General features: G+C 44.9%; 1 protein-coding gene across 4 annotated transcripts in view; it reads left to right on the top strand.

Moving 5' to 3' along the window:
• The window catches only part of BAG3 (BAG cochaperone 3), a 39,760-nt gene extending 26,578 nt beyond the window's left edge, over nt 1–13,182 (top strand). The window contains exons 2-5 of one of the 4 annotated variants that reach the window (XM_040361471.1): nt 6,609–6,917; nt 7,434–7,769; nt 12,039–12,110; nt 12,171–13,182. In XM_040361471.1, coding sequence (XP_040217405.1) covers nt 6,609–6,917; nt 7,434–7,769; nt 12,039–12,110; nt 12,171–12,965 — 1,512 coding nt within the window. In that variant the 3' untranslated portion in view covers nt 12,966–13,182. Of the gene's footprint in view, nt 1–6,608; nt 6,918–7,433; nt 7,770–12,038 lie in introns of all 4 variants that reach the window. The other 3 variants (XM_040361470.1, XM_040361469.1, XM_040361468.1) reach the window with 3 other exon arrangements.
• The last annotated feature ends 2,226 nt before the right edge of the window (nt 13,183–15,408 follow it).

The raw sequence follows: 15,408 nt of genomic DNA, 5'->3' as shown, positions 1-15,408 counted from the left end.
CCTTCATGGACAGGCTGTCCCTTCTAACTCAGCATAGTAAAGAATGCCAACAGATGCCGTATGTGCCCCGAAGGGAAGATCCAGCTGTAGGTGAATATTAAATATACTAGGAATAGAAGATGCGGGCCTACTGGATTTCTGAGTCAGACACAGAGACAGAACCGGTTTTATTAATATTTATCACGTATGAAGGGCAGGAGCCAGATAACAAAATCTCAAAAAAAAAAAAAAAAAAGTATAGTTTACTGTTATTAGCAGAAAATATCATTCGTCGAAGGAACTTGCTTCCAAATGCTAATGCTTTGCTATGTAAGTGTGCATGAAGAAAATGTTAGTAAAGAAGGTGGCTAGGGTATGTAGGCCCTTCATTTGCTTTATTCATTGATGAAGAATTTTGGGATGCTTTGGAATCGCCATTTAAAGCGCCCGTCTCAAAATGTACTAAAGTTTTTTAATCCTTTTGCTGCATGGCCCTGCACTCCACTTTTAAGCTCATGTGGCCATGAATTTTTGCATTTTTGCACCTCGTGGGTGCGCTCCTCTGTCATACACTCGGCGTGCATAGCCGCAGTTTGTATGACTCGCCCCCGGCGCCCGCATCATTTGATTTGATTGACAGCAGCAGGAGCCAATGGCTTTGCTGCTATCAATCTATCCAATAAAAAGCAGAGAAGCCATGGAGAGAGCGGCGCGGGATCATGTCCATTATAATTCTGGGCTCAGGTAAGTAAAACGGGTGGCGGATACTGCAAGGTGTTTTTTTACCTTAATGCATAGGATGCATTAAGGTGAAAAAAACACGAAGCTTTACAACCCCTTTCTTTAACCACTTCCCGACCTCCTCATGTACATTTACGTCAGCAGAATGGCACGGACAGGCACAATCACGTACCTGTACGTCCTCTGCTAGACGTGGGTGGGGGGTCCGATCGGGACCCCCCCGGTACATGCGGAGGTCGGGTCCGCTCGGGGAGTGATCCGGGACGACGGCGCGGCTATTTGTTTATAGCCGCTCCGTCGCGATCGCTCCCCGGAGCTGAAGAACGGGGAGAGCCGTGTGTAAACACGGCTTCCCCGTGCTTCACTGTGTCGGCGCATCGATCGCGTCATCCCCTTTATAGGGGAGACACGATCAATGACGTCATTCCTACAGCCACACACCCCTACACTAGTAAACACATACACAGTGATCCCTAACTCCTACAGCGCCCCCTGTGTTTAACTCCCAAACTGCAACTGTCATTTTCACAATAAACAATGCAATTTAAATGCATTTTTTGCTGTGAAAATTACAATTGTCCCAAAAATGTGTCAAAATTGTCCGAAGTGTCCGCCATAATGTCGCAGTCACGAAAAAAATCGCTGATCGCCGCCATTAGTAGTAAAAAAAATAAAATAAATAAAAATGCAAAAAAACTATCCCCTATTTTGTAAACGCTATAAATTTTGCGCAAACCAACCGATAAACGATTATTGCGATTTTTTTTACCAAAAATAGGTAGAAGAATACGTATCGGCCTAAACTGAGGGAAAAAAAATTTTTTATATATGTTTTTGGGGGATATTTATTACAGCAAAAAGTAAAAAATATTGAATTTTTTTCAAAATTGTCGCTCTATTTTTGTTTATAGCGCAAAAAATAAAAACCGCAGAGGTGATCAAATACCACCAAAAGAAAGCTCTATTTGTGGGGAAAAAAAGACGCCAATTTTGTTTGGGAGCCACGTCGCACGACCGCGCAATTGTCTGTTAAAGCGACGCAGTCCCGAACTGTAAAAACCCCTTGGGTCTTTAGGCAGCATTTTGGTCCGGGGCTTAAGTGGTTAAGGCTGTTTATATGTTAAATTTTCTAATTGTGTAAAACTCAATAATAAGAACGTAAAAAGCCCCTGCTCATTTTTGGGTGACAAGCTTCACACGTTGCAGCTTGCTGTGATTGCTCTGCAATTTATCACCCGATAATTGCAGCAAAACTGCATCGCATGCTATTGAAAATTAAAGGCATTCCGAACATGCCTTTTGAGATTTAAATGCAATTAGAGATTGCAGGCAGAGGACCCAAAAGGCCCGCTGCCCGCTAAGATTGGAGCTTATTATCCAATCCGCATCAAAGGGAAGCTGAACCAACTGTATCTCTTCTACCTTGGCTGAACACAATTACAAATTCTTTGCCAGACAAGGCAATTCTTGTAATACATGTGTATTTCAGCTCTGGAATCCAGCTTTTATTATTTTGAATTAATACACAGCTGCATTATACAGTGTTCTTTTATAGCTGCCTGGAGTTCAATTTTAGAATCTAATCTCAAAACCTACTTTTTCAGTATGTTTGGTATCATGCCTTACAGTGTTCTTAACCACTTGCCTACTGGGCACGTACGACACCTTCCTGCCCAGGCCAATTTTCAGCACTCTCACACTTTGAATGACAATTTCGCGGTCATGCAACACTGTACTCATTTGACATTTTTATAATTTTTTTCCCCACACAAATAGAGCTTTCTTTTGGTAGTATTTAATCACTATTAGAGGTCGACCGATATATCGGCAGGCCAATATATCGGCCGATATTTGGCCGTTTTGGAGAAAATGAGGCCGATATTTAACATGGCCGCTAGCGGTGCCACGACTCTGGAGCTAGGCCGAAGCTGCGGCCTTTCCTGATGCTGTGACCGCGGCGGCAATCCGCGGATTGTCGCCGTGGTCACAGCATCAGGAAGGGCCGCAGGCTTTGGCCTAGCTCCGAAGCCACGGCCATCTTGGTACACCCAGCACGGCAGCCAACCAGCGGGCCTGTAACAGCCAATCGGCGGCCGCCGCTGCCGACATCCTCCACTGTAAAAAAAATGTCCCCTGACGTGCTGTGCGCCCTGCCTCTGCCTACAAACCCCAGAATGCAGCGCGGGCCAGTAACTGCCGGCCCGCGCTGCATTCTGGGGTTTGTAGGCAGAGGCAGGGCGTGCAGCACGTCAGGGGACGTTTTTTTTCAGAGTGGAGGATGTTGGCGGCGGCCGCCACCGATTGGCTGTTACAGGCCTGCTTTGCATTCTGGGGATTGTAGGCAGAGGCGGGGCAGCACGTCAGGGCCAGGGACAATGGAGCTTTCTTGTGCTAGGAGATGCCTGGAGCGCTCCGCTGGCGGGCATTGATGAGGTGGCAGTGAATGACATTGGGCTGTACTGGTGGGCACTGATGTGAGGCACTGATGAGGTGATGCACTGGTTGGGACTGATGAGGTGATGCACTGGTTGGCACTGATGTGGTGATGCACTGGTTGGCACTGATGTGGTGATGCACTGGTTGGCACTGATGAGGTGATGCACTGGTTGGCACTGATGGTTACATATAAACTCCTTAGGCCCCGTACACACGGCCGAGGAACTCGACGTGCCAAACACATCGAGTTCCTCGGCCAGTTCAGCCCTGAAGCCGCCGAGGAGCTCGGCGGGCCGAGAGCTCCCATAGAACAACGAGGAAATAGAGAACATGTTCTCTATTTCCTCGTCGGCTTCCTCGGCGAAATTGTACACACGGCCGGGTTTCTCTGCAGAATTCAGCCAGAAACTCGGTCGGAAGCTGAATTCTGCCGAGGAAACTGGTCGTGTGTACGGGGCTTTACAGTTTACATTAGAAGTTGCAGCAATTATTTGCATCAGAGTCGAGGGCTCTTGAGAGAGTACTGTGGCAGGGTGCTGTGATGTCTTCAGGGAGCTATGCTGTCAGTGCCCATGCACAGCTTTTTTGGGACAGAGCAGAACAATTCTGATTGGTTAACGCCGTCACAGAGAATCGCTCTTATCTCTCCCAGAAGCGCTGTACAGAGAAGTGGGAGAAGAGTAGGGACCACTGGATCCCGCAGCATGGGCACTGACAGCTCGGCATCCCCAGAGGTAAGTACAGTGTTAGTTTATCTTTACAAAATAAAAGTGAACTAACACTTTTTAAGAGAACTGTGAGATATGATGGCAAACATACTAAAAAGTAAATTTTGGGTTTGCAAACACTTGAATTGTAATGATCACACAACTGCATTACCGACCCTTTACATATGCCTGGAGTACAGCTTTAAAATCGGAAAACCTAAACTTAAAGTGGAGTTTCCATCCCAAAATCTTTTTTTCATTATTGTGCTCATTAGACCTAAAATAGTAAAAAAAAAAAAAAAAAATGTTTTTTTAACTCATCTGAAAATGCCTGTTGCTATGCGGTCCCATGAAATCCGCCTTTGAAACCACCTAGGATTCTGACATAATCTCCCTCTAATGCTCCTGGGAAATGTGTGTCATCATTTCCCAGGATGCAGTGCGCTGTCCAATTATCACTCCCCATCCAAGACTTCCAGGAAGTAAGTGCTTGTAGGCTTCACAATGCCCACAAGCAAAATGACAACGGTGTGGACATAGTTTTATAAACTATCTTTTTTGAATATCTATGCGGATCGGCGGCGTATTGTAAAATAGTAAGTGACCGGATTTATATTATAAAAACGCAGGATGAAAGGACATACATATAAAAAATGCTAATTGTGGTTGGAACTCCGCTTTAACCATCATTTTTTACTGTAGTTCTGTGTCCTTTTATTGCAGCCTGAGGCACGTTTTTTTTTTTTTCTTATAAGATTAATTCCAGCAAATCAAGTCAGAAAATGTTCCACCCAGCTTCTTTGATATTTCAGTCGAGGAATGTTGGGTGGAAGTTGGCCGGCAGAGACCATCCCCCGAGGAGCTGAAATTCATACAGTGTATGGCCAACTTGGTTTCTTCAGTTCAGGGGTGTAAAACTGGTGGGCCGAACTACAAGTCCCATCATGCTGCTGCTTCTGGGAGTCCTGCTTGTAACTGTCAGCCTTGCAATGCCTCATGGGAATTGTAGTTTTGCAATGGCTGGAAGGTCACCAGTTTGACACTTGTGCTAGTTGACTGTATGCCATGACCTTACTGGAGTGTTATGGTACAAGCCGCATCTCTCCTCTAGTGGTGTACATCTTTCTGTCTGGTTATGTGTGATGGTAAAACATTACATCAATACAAGAGTGTGTGAAATGGTGAGCTTGTCCGGGGTCTCAACAATGTTGGGCAGTTTCCCAGAGTAGTCAGAGGTCATGTATGGCAAAAGAGGTGGGAATTAGGGAGAAGGGATCCTTCTTGCTTTCTGCTTTTCTTTCTTTCTTTTTTTTCTTTCTTTCTTTCTTTCTTTCTTTCTTTCTTTTTTTCTTTCTCTTTCTTTTTTTTTTTCATTTCTCTCTGCTTTTTTTTCCTTCTTTGTTTTTCTTTCTTTCTGCTTTTTTCTCTTTCTTTCTTTCTTTCTTTCTTTCTTTCTCTTTCTTTCTGCTTTTTTCCTTTCTTTGTTTTTTTTTTCTTTTCTTTCTGTTTTTCTTTCTTTTTTTTTCTTTCTTCTTTTTCTCTTTCTGCTTTTTTTTTCTTCTTCTTTCTTTCTGCTTTTTCTTTCTCTTTCTTTGTTTTTCTTTCTTTCTGGTTTTCTTTCTGCTCTTTCCCCCCCTTTTTTTTGTCTTTCTCCCCTTCCCCTTTCTTTCTTTTTTCCCCCTTTTCTTTGTCTTTCTTTCTTTCTTTCTTCTTCTTTTTCTTCCCCCTTTTCTTTGTCTTTCTTCCTTTCTGTTTTTTTTCCCTTTCTTTTGTTTTTGTTTTTCTAATGCCGCGTACACACCATCTCTTTCTGCTTTCTTTCTTTCTGCTTTTTTCCTTTCTTTGTTTTTTTTTTTCTTTTCTTTCTGTTTTTCTTTCTTTTTCTTTTTTTTCTCTTTCTTCTTTTTCTCTTTCTGCTTTTTTTTCTTTCTTTCCGCTTTTTTCTTTCTCTTCGTTCTTTCTGCTTTTTTTTCCCTTTCTTTGTTTTTCTTTCTTTCTGGTTTTCTTTCTCTTTCTTTCTGCTCTTTCCCCCCCCTTTTTTTGTCCCCCCCCCCCCTTCTTTCTTTTTTCACCCTTTTCTTTGTCTTTTTTCTTTCTTCTTTTTCTTCCCTCTTTTCTTTGTCTTTCTTCCTTTCTGTTTTTTTTTTCCTTTCTTTTGCTTTTGTTTTTCTAATGCCGCGTACACACCATCACTTTTTGTGATGAAAAAAAACAACGTTTTTGAAACTTCATTTTAAAAAACGACGTAGCATACACACCATCGTTTTTTCAAAATGCTCTAGCAAAGCGCGGTTACGTTTAGCACGTACGATGGCACTCTGTTCCATTCAAGCTCGCTTCATAACTTGCTTCTGAGCATGCGCGGGTTTAAAAACGTCGTTTTAAACGTTTTGCCCACACACTATCGTTTTAAATGACACAAAAAACGACGTTTTGAAAAACGACACAAAAAATTGAAGCATGTTCGAATTTTTTTTTTTGTCGTTTTTCAGAAGACATGAAACAACGTTTTCCCCACACACAGTAATTTTAAATGACGTTTTTAAAAATGTAGGTTTTTTTTCATCACAAAAAGTGATGATGTGTACGCGGCATTAGTCTTTCTTTCTGCTTTTTTTGTCTTTGTTTTTTTTTTCTTTTCTTTCTTCCCTTTTTTTTTTTCTTTCTTCCTTGCTTACAATAGGTAGCATACTATTCATGTGGAATTGGCCTTCATGATGATGTCTATTTCTTTTTTTAACACAGATGAACCAACCAATGGCTAATGGTCCACCCCAGGAAAGTCCAAGGCAAAGCAACATCTATTACCCTCAGCTTAGGCCTGGTTACATCCCAATTCCAGTTCATCATAACGGTGTGGACAACCAACAGCAATTTCCATGCTACTACCTACAACAGCCAAGCAAGCAGAGAGTCAAATGTGAGCCTGCCATGCGGCCACAGTCTCCCATGACTGGCTTTAATCGCCCTCAGTCTCCCGCCTGGACCTCGCCGGAACCTCTTCAGACCGAAAGACCGAGCAGCCAGCACTCTGGGTCTCCACAAGGACAATCGGTAATGCATCTCATGCACGTACTAAATAGACTACTTAGTTAAAGGGTAACCCCACTCAAAAAAAAAAAAATTGCGTATAGAATTGCGACACAAGTCATATCGTAATTGAATGTTATTAAAACCTTTCCTTTTCAATCTGCAGCGCTGTGATTTTCTGTAAAATGCAATGCAACTTGGCTACCTGGAGGCATTCTGTACACGGTTGGTGCACAAAACGCCCCTGGGAAATGTCATTTCCTGCTTGTGTGATTGCCTGCACTAAGATACAAGTCAGATTTTGGGCATCCCTGCAACAATACTGTCATTTTTGGTGAGATACTCCCAAAGGGAAATCACGTCTTAAAGGATGTGGACCTTGCAATTTTCCTCATTAGAGCCCTGCATGTGCAGCAGCTGATTGATAATTATAAAATCACTAGTATGTCTGTCTGATTTTGAATATAGAAGGGCTAATGTAAATAATCTATATGGCAAGTAACCAATCTAAGGATTAAGAGCATGATCTTTATTTTTCAGCCACCTCCTTCTGTCGCAGACTCAAGCAGCCTGTCGCAGTCTCCTGGCAGGCAGGGCCCCGTGAGAACAAATTCTGGAAGCCACCAGTTGCCACGTGGCTATATTCCTATACCGGTGATCCATGAAGGAAATGGGGCCCGTCAGTCTCCTCAGAATGTCCAGCAGGCACAGAAGTCGATCTACCCACAGCCTGATGGCCACTCACACCAGCCAGTGTTCCATAGAATCCAGGATGAAAGAGACTCCAAGCAGCCGGTGAAAGGAAGAACGATGTCTAGCCGAGAGAGTTCTCCTCCCAGAGTGAGCTCCCCATCTCCGATTTCTGCTCGAGTTCAGGTATGTAGAATACCTCCATTATAATAATGTATTAAAGGCTTAAAGCCATAGTCCCATTGGAGTTGATTTACTTAAACTGGAGCTCTCAGAATCTGGTGCGGCTGTGCATGGTAGACAATCAGCTTCTAACTTCAGCTTTTTTAATTAAGCTTTGACATTAAAACCTGGAAGATGAAACTGTCCTCATGAACAGCATTTTTGCTTGCACGCCATTGGATGATAGAAATCACCATTTACTAAGATCTGGAGCAGCGGCAGCCAGTCCATAGGGGGCGCATGTGCACCGCCCCCCTAATCTTCATGCATCTGCTCCTAATCTCCATGCAGGGTGCCAGACGCATACATTTCTACCAGCTTTTTTTTCTTTTTGAAGCGCATGATTAGAGCCTTAAGCCTCGTACACATGACCGAGGAACACGACGGATGAAACACATCGTTTTCCTCATCGAGTTCCTTGTTAGGCTGTCGAGGAACTCGACAAGGCAAGTTTCTCCATTCCCGTCGAGAAAAAAGAAGACATGCTCTCTTTTTGGCTCGACGGGATCCTCGACAGTTTCCTCGTCGAAAAATGTACACACGACCGGTTTCCTCGGCAAAAAAAAAATCCCAGCAAGTTTTTTGCTGGTTTTTGCCGAGAAACTCCGTCTTGTGTACGAGGCCTGAGACTGTAATTGCCTTTAAAAAGCCTACTCACTTGTGACATTAGCGAATCAACATTCACTATTGTCTTCCTGATCGTCCTCCTGGCCAATCAGGACAGGAAGTGGGTCTTAAGACCAGATTGGCTGGGAGGGGAAGCCGTCTGCAAACTGGATGGGGTAAGTGCAGACCAGGTTTAATGGTGTTTGTTTGTCCCCCCCTCAAAACAATTAAGCACCAGCCGCCACTGATCTGGAGCACAGTAATTTTGCCTTTGCCCAAAGGGGGTTAACTTGTTTATAGGAGTATGCTATGAGCGTTAAGACCCCTTTCACACTGAAGCATTTTTACAGCGTTTTAGCGTTAAAAATAGCGCTATTAAAATGCTCATAAAACGCTCTCCATGCATCTCAATGGACCCTTTCACACTGAGTTCGGCAAGCAGCATCTTTGGAGCAGCTTTTGGGCGCTGAAAAAAACTCTCCAAAAACGCCCCTCTCCATTAAAATGAATTGAAAGCGCTGAAAAAACGCCTTGCCCTTTCACACTGAGGCACTGCAAAAACGCCCTAAAACATTAGGGTCTTAGCGGTGCGTTACCAGCGTTTTTCGGGTGCTGGCAGTGTGAAAGGGCTTTCACATTGGAATTGCAGATGAGGCTTCTTTCAGGCGCCTGAAAAACGCTTGAATAACGCCCGGAAAACACCCCAGTGTTAAAGGGGCTTAAAGCGGATGTGCCATGGGGAAAATAATATTAAAAGCCAGCAGCTACAAATACTGCAGCTGCTGACTTTTAATATTAGGACACTTACCTGTCCTGGAGTCCAGCGCCGATCGCAGCAGAGGACGAGCGATCGCTCGTCTCTCTGCTGCTCCCCCCGCCATCCTCAGTGAGGGAACCAGGAAGTGAAGCGCTGCGGCTTCACTGCCCGGTTCCCTACGGCGCATGCGCGAGTCGCGCCGCGCCCGCCGATTGGCTCCCGCTGTGTGCTGGGAGCCGAGTGTTCCCAGCACACAACGGGGGGGGCGACGGGATGTGACGGAATGCCCGTCTTTTGCCCGTGAATGCCGGGCCGGAAGTGGGTGCAAATACCTGTCTTTAGACAGGTATCTGCACCCCCCTCCCCCCTGAAAGGTGTCAAATGTGACACCGGAGGGGGGGAGGGTTCCGATCAGCGGGACTCCACTTTAGGGTGGAGAACCGCTTTAAAAGCTTATATAACTGACCCAACAGTTTATAGTTGATGGCTACCTATCAACAATGTTAATCACAAACAATCTTTTTTGCAGACTCTGGACCAATCAGACTTCATAGCAAAGACAAGAACACATAAAAATAAAGAGAGGGGGGGATTGGCAGGGACAATTAAAGATGGTTGAACACTGCTGGAGGCCCTTTAAGCTCTGTTTATAGTCTGTGCCAAAGCTGATGTCATTGTAATTGGATAAAAGTTTAGGTTTTGTGTTTGTATGATTGTTGGGTCATTAGAGCAATGTAAGTTTGTATCCGATGACCAAAATATTTTTAAAGGGGCATAAGAAGAAAGAAAATGGAGAAAAGTAAATGGGAACGACAATTGAGGTATTGTTCAGTATAGGTTCAGGTGTGGAAAATGAAACAATAAATCTGATTGGGCAGCAGTTCCACTTGTGATTGCAGACCTTAGGCCATTGCATTGTCCTCCTATGGAGTTGCCTGCTACAGGTTAGGTATCAAGTAATAGATGCCTAGCCATCTCTGGTTCCACACATTCAGAGACTGATGCAGCACAAGCTTGTATCGGGTAACCACATAGGGCCAGATTCACAGTCAGCTTACGCCGACGTATCTGTTAATACGCCGCATCATTTCTGTGATGCGCTGTCGTATCTATGCGCTGTATTCAGGGAACAAGATACGCCTGAATTTTGCCAAGATACGACCGACGTAAGTCACCTACGCCGTCGTATCTTGGGTGCATATTTACGCTGGCCGCTAGGGGCGCTTCCATTGATTTACGCGTCAAATATGTAAATGAGCTAGATACGCCGATTCACGAACGTACTTGCGCCCGTCGCAGTAAGCTACGCCGTTTACGTAAGGCATACGTCCGGCGTAAAGTTACCCCTGCGATATGAGGCGCAGCCAATGCTAAGGTATGGACGACGGAACAGCCGTCGGATTTTACATAAGTCGTACGTAAATGGGGCTAGGCGTAGGTTACGTTCACGTCGTTGCCATTGAGCCGTCGTATCTTAGGGGGTAAATTCGACGTGATTCTGAGCATGCACCGTACGGCGCTTCATTTACATGGGGCCACGATTCATTATAATACAACACGCCCACTACCAGCCTACTTTGAATTACGCGGGCTTACGCCGGCCCATTTACGTTACGCCGCCGTAACTTAGGGAGCAAGTGCTTTGTGAATACTGTACTTGCCTCTCTATGTTACGTCGGCGTAGCGCATATGGGATGCGCTACGCCCGCACAGAGATACGCCGATCTCTGTGAATCTGGCCTATAATTCTTGTGGGAGAATGATTCAGAAAGTACTGATGCCGATGTTCCAGAATAACAGGCCGGAAACTAGTACTGTATTTGGGTAGCCAGCTATGACAGCTTTCATAACTAATTACTAAAGTAAATGTTTACATTTAAACAGTTAAAGTAGACATATAGGCAAAACTTCTTCATTTTGGATGGAGTAAGGGAGAATTATAAAGTTATAAACCCTGTAAGGTTTATTTTTGCCATCTTTGTTCCATTGGGGAGATTTACCTTCACTTCCTACCCCATAGTCAAACAGAAAGTGAGAGGAAATCCCTTTATATTAAAGCGGGGGTTCACCCTATTAATAAAAAATAAATAAAATAATTTCCTCTAGCATAACATGAGGCATAGTAGCGCGAGCTACAGTATGCCTGTCTTTATTTTTTTAGTCCCGTACTCACAGTGCAATCGTAGACACAAGATTCCGACCCCCCTCGGGGAATGGGCGTTCCTATGGAGAGGGAAGGTGATTGACGGCCGGCTCTGGCACGTCACGCTTCTCCGGAAATACCCGAAATAGGACTTGGCGCTTCACGGCGCCTGCGCATAGTCTGTGCGCAGACGCCGTATAGCGCCGTGAAGAGCCAAGACCTGTTCCGGCTGTCTTCGGGGAGCGTGACGTGCCAGAGCCGGCCGTCAATCACCTTCCCTCTCCAGTCGGAATCTTGTGTCTACGATTGCACAGTGAGTACGGGACTAAAAAAATAAAGACAGGCATACTGTAGCTCGCGCTACTATGCCTCATGTTATGCTAAAAAGTTGTTATGGAGGGTGAACCACCGCTTTAAGGGAATCCCTTGGTCAGCACTCTCCCTTTGGAAGATTTCCCCTCTATTACTTTTCTGGGGACAACCCAAAATGTCGGATTTTCTTTTACTTTCACTTTCACTTTCAATGATAATGGTAAACAGGATAACTGGAGAGGGTGAATGTCCCTACCAGGGGCACAGACAGCAAAAAAACATATGTTCTAATCCATTTCCACTATCCAAAACAAAATAATTTTTTTTTTCCTTTCGTTATACTTTAATAAAAAGTAATATTGAATGTTGTATTTACTATTTTAGTCTTATCTTGTCTCTTTGTCTACTTATCCAGCAGATCCCTGTGCAACGGATCTCCCCTTCAAGAGTTCATATGGATAATTCTCCCACCACAGTCCCAGTGCAGATGGGTTCTCCCACCACAGTCCCAGTACAGATGGGTTCTCCCACCACAGTCCCAGTGCAGATGGGTTCTCCCACCACAGTCCCAGTGCAGATGGGTTCTCCCACCACAGTCCCAGTGCAGATGGCCTCTCCCACCACAGTGCCTCTGCAGACAAGATCAGCCACCCCAACCTCATCGCAAATGAGATCTGCTACAATTGACTCAACCCAGACTACTTTCCCAACTCCCACCCTACACCAAGTTGGCTCTGCCACCACCACTAGCCCAGTCCAGGCAGAACCTGCCAGTATAAGCTCAGTTCAGACTGGTCTTGCCACCGATACTCCAAGCCAGTTTTCAAACACTGTGCCAACTCAAACTAGCTCTGCTGAGGTAGAATGCAAACCATCATATGCCCAGAAAGAAGTCAAGGATGAAATGCAGTCTTCAAATGTTGTGGAGGAAAGACCTGACTTCAAGGAGACTCTCCATGAAAAAGAAGCTGAAGAAGCAGAATCCCAAGAAAAGCATCCTGGAGTGCTGCAGGTGGAGCGGATATTAGGCAGGGTGCAGGCACTGCAGGAGGCAGTTTCCAACTTCCGGGGCAGTAAAAATAAAAGGTATCTGATGCTGGAAGAATACCTTACCAAAGAGCTACTGGCCCTAGACTCAGTAGACCCTGAAGGCCGTGCAGATGTTCGTCAAGCAAGGAGGGATGGTGTCAGAAAAGTCCAGAACATTTTGGAGGCTCTGGAACAGAAAGCCACTGATAGCAAAGCTATGGACATGCCTGCAAGCTCACAAGATTCAGTGGAGGGTGACGGCATAACTGGTGTGCTGGAGAATGCCTCTGTACCCACCACTGATGCGCATTAGCTGCTTGGAGTGTGAAAGTTTACAGACTTTGCGATCGCTGGTTTGGTTTGAATTTTACAGTCGAAGAAGTGCATGCGCTTTTGTTTCCTTCAGACTGCTGATCTTTTTCTGCACCTACCAGCATGTGGACATGAATGAATGAAAGTAAAATTGTTCGAAATCAGTAATGATGCTCTTAAAGTGAAGCGTTTAATAAAAAGTTGTGTGTTCCTTTTGATGTTTTTTCGCGTTCTAGAACTGCTTGCACAAACGTTTTAGTTGTTATGTCGGTTAGCTTTCCTCAAACCTTAAGTGGCGAATTGTCATCTACTGAAACCAACTTCATATTGTAATGTTAGGGGAATTCATTTTTTTTAAATGTCAGCGATGGTGCCAGAATATCTATGATAGATTTTTCCACGTAGTTGAAGGGTCAGAACAATTGCTTGGGGAATGTAAAGATCCTTCTTGGATAACGCACAAACATCAAACACTATGCACTGAAAGATTTATAACAAATTGCGTTTTGTATTTGTTTCCCTGATTTGCATTTTTCTTTTAGGCCTCGTACACACGACCGAACATGTTTGCTGAAACTGGTCCGCGGCCGACCGGACAATTTTCCGGCGGATCGGACAGGTTTCCAGCGGACAAATGTTTCTTAGCATGCTAAGAAACATGTGCGCTGGAAGCCTGTCCGTCGGACATGTTCGGTCGTCTGTACGACTCATCGGACATGTCCGCTCGGCCGAAAGCCCTTGCATGTGTCGAAGTGATTCAACGCATGCGTGGAAGCATTGACTTTCCAGGGTCGCGCACGTCGCCGCGTTTGCTGTCCACGGAAAATTTGGTCTGATGGTGTGTACAGCCATCAGACCAAAATCCGCCAGCGGACATTTCCGATGAAAACGGTCCGCGGACCGTTTTCATCGGACATGTCCCGTCGTGTGTACGAGGCCTAAGTTGGAGCTCTGACTGGGTTTGCTGCTGATGGGACAATAGCGCAGTTCTGTCAAGGTTCTTACAACTTTGCCCAGTCCGACTTGGATTGGCTATAAATGATTCAGTTATATTGGAATGTTCTTACGTATACTTGTGTTTAACTTTCACTCATTAGGCATCACAATATCATCCACTAATTATTTCAAAAGTAATTGGTGGCAAACTGGCACCAAAGACTTTGGCTAAAAAAAAATTATTTACTCTCACCACACGCACAGGTAGGCCATGCATTATCTAGAAAAATCTAGGATGTTAGGGCACATGATGGCGGCAGCAGCTAGAAAATGGTTGTGAGAACTCCTTGCAGAGCCCGGCCAGGCTTTCTACTCTCATAGGTAGATTCACAAAGAGTTAGGCCGGCTTATCAGTAGATAAGCCGACCTAACTCCGAATCTACGCCGCCGTATGTTTAAGCGTATGCTCAAACAGAGATACGCTTAAACAAAGCTAAGATAGGACGGCTTGCGCCGTTCTATCTTAGCTTGCAATTTTTCGGATGGCCGCTAGGTGGCGCTTCCATTGCGGCTGGCGTAGATTATGTAAATGAGCTTTTACGCCGATTCCCGAACGTACACCAGCCGCCGCAGTCGAATTACGTTGTTTCCGTAAGGCCTTAGGCGGCCTAAAGTTATTCCACCTATGAGGTGGAATAACAATGTTAAAGTATGGCCGCCGTTCCCTCCGCAAGGTTCGAATTTTTTACGTCGTTTGCGTAAGTCGTCCGCGAATCGGGAGTTACGTCGTTTACGTCCACGTCGAAATCAATAGGCCCGTACGGCGTACTTAGCCACAATGCGCCCTGGGAAATGTAGGCGCCCGGCGCATGCGCAGTGTAAAAAAACTTCAAAAAACGTGAGGTCAAGCCTCATTTCCATGCAACACGCCCCCCTCCAAGTCATTTGAATTAGGCGCCCTTACGCCCGCTCGTTTGAGGCTACGCCGCCGTAGATTAGCAGGTAAGAAGATTGAAAATCATTACTAGCCTAGCTAATTTACGGCGGCGTAGCCTAAACAGGCTAGGCTACGCCGCCCTAAAGATATTCCTGTGTACCTGAATCTACCTATCAGTGTCAAAGTAAGTAAGGGGAAGTGATGTTTTTTATTTATTTAGCCTCATATGGTCGTTTATTTTATGGGGGGTGAAGTGGCTGATTGTTTCCTCCAAAGGGCTTTCGGGGTATCTTTGTGAGCTTTACATCGGCTAAATTGACTCTCTAAGTAGTCAGTTGTTGATGATGTGCAGAGTAATGGCAACATTATTGAATGTGATAGTTGCCTGTCCATTGCACGTGCCATCCATAGAAAAATTCCCAGAATGCTCTTGGGTTGCAAAACATGTCAGCTGTGGTTCATGATAGTGTACGGCAGGTCCACTAGCATAGTATGCAAAGCCATGTGATGCCACTCTACACTGTAATGCGCACCTTATGTAACCCTGTAAAGAGTGTTTAAATACATATAT

Source organism: Rana temporaria, chromosome 8 (assembly GCF_905171775.1).
Source record: "Rana temporaria chromosome 8, aRanTem1.1, whole genome shotgun sequence".
NCBI lineage: Eukaryota > Metazoa > Chordata > Amphibia > Anura > Ranidae > Rana > Rana temporaria.
The sequence above is the reverse complement of the archived record's forward strand: the minus strand, read 5'-3'. Positions and strand labels throughout refer to the sequence as shown.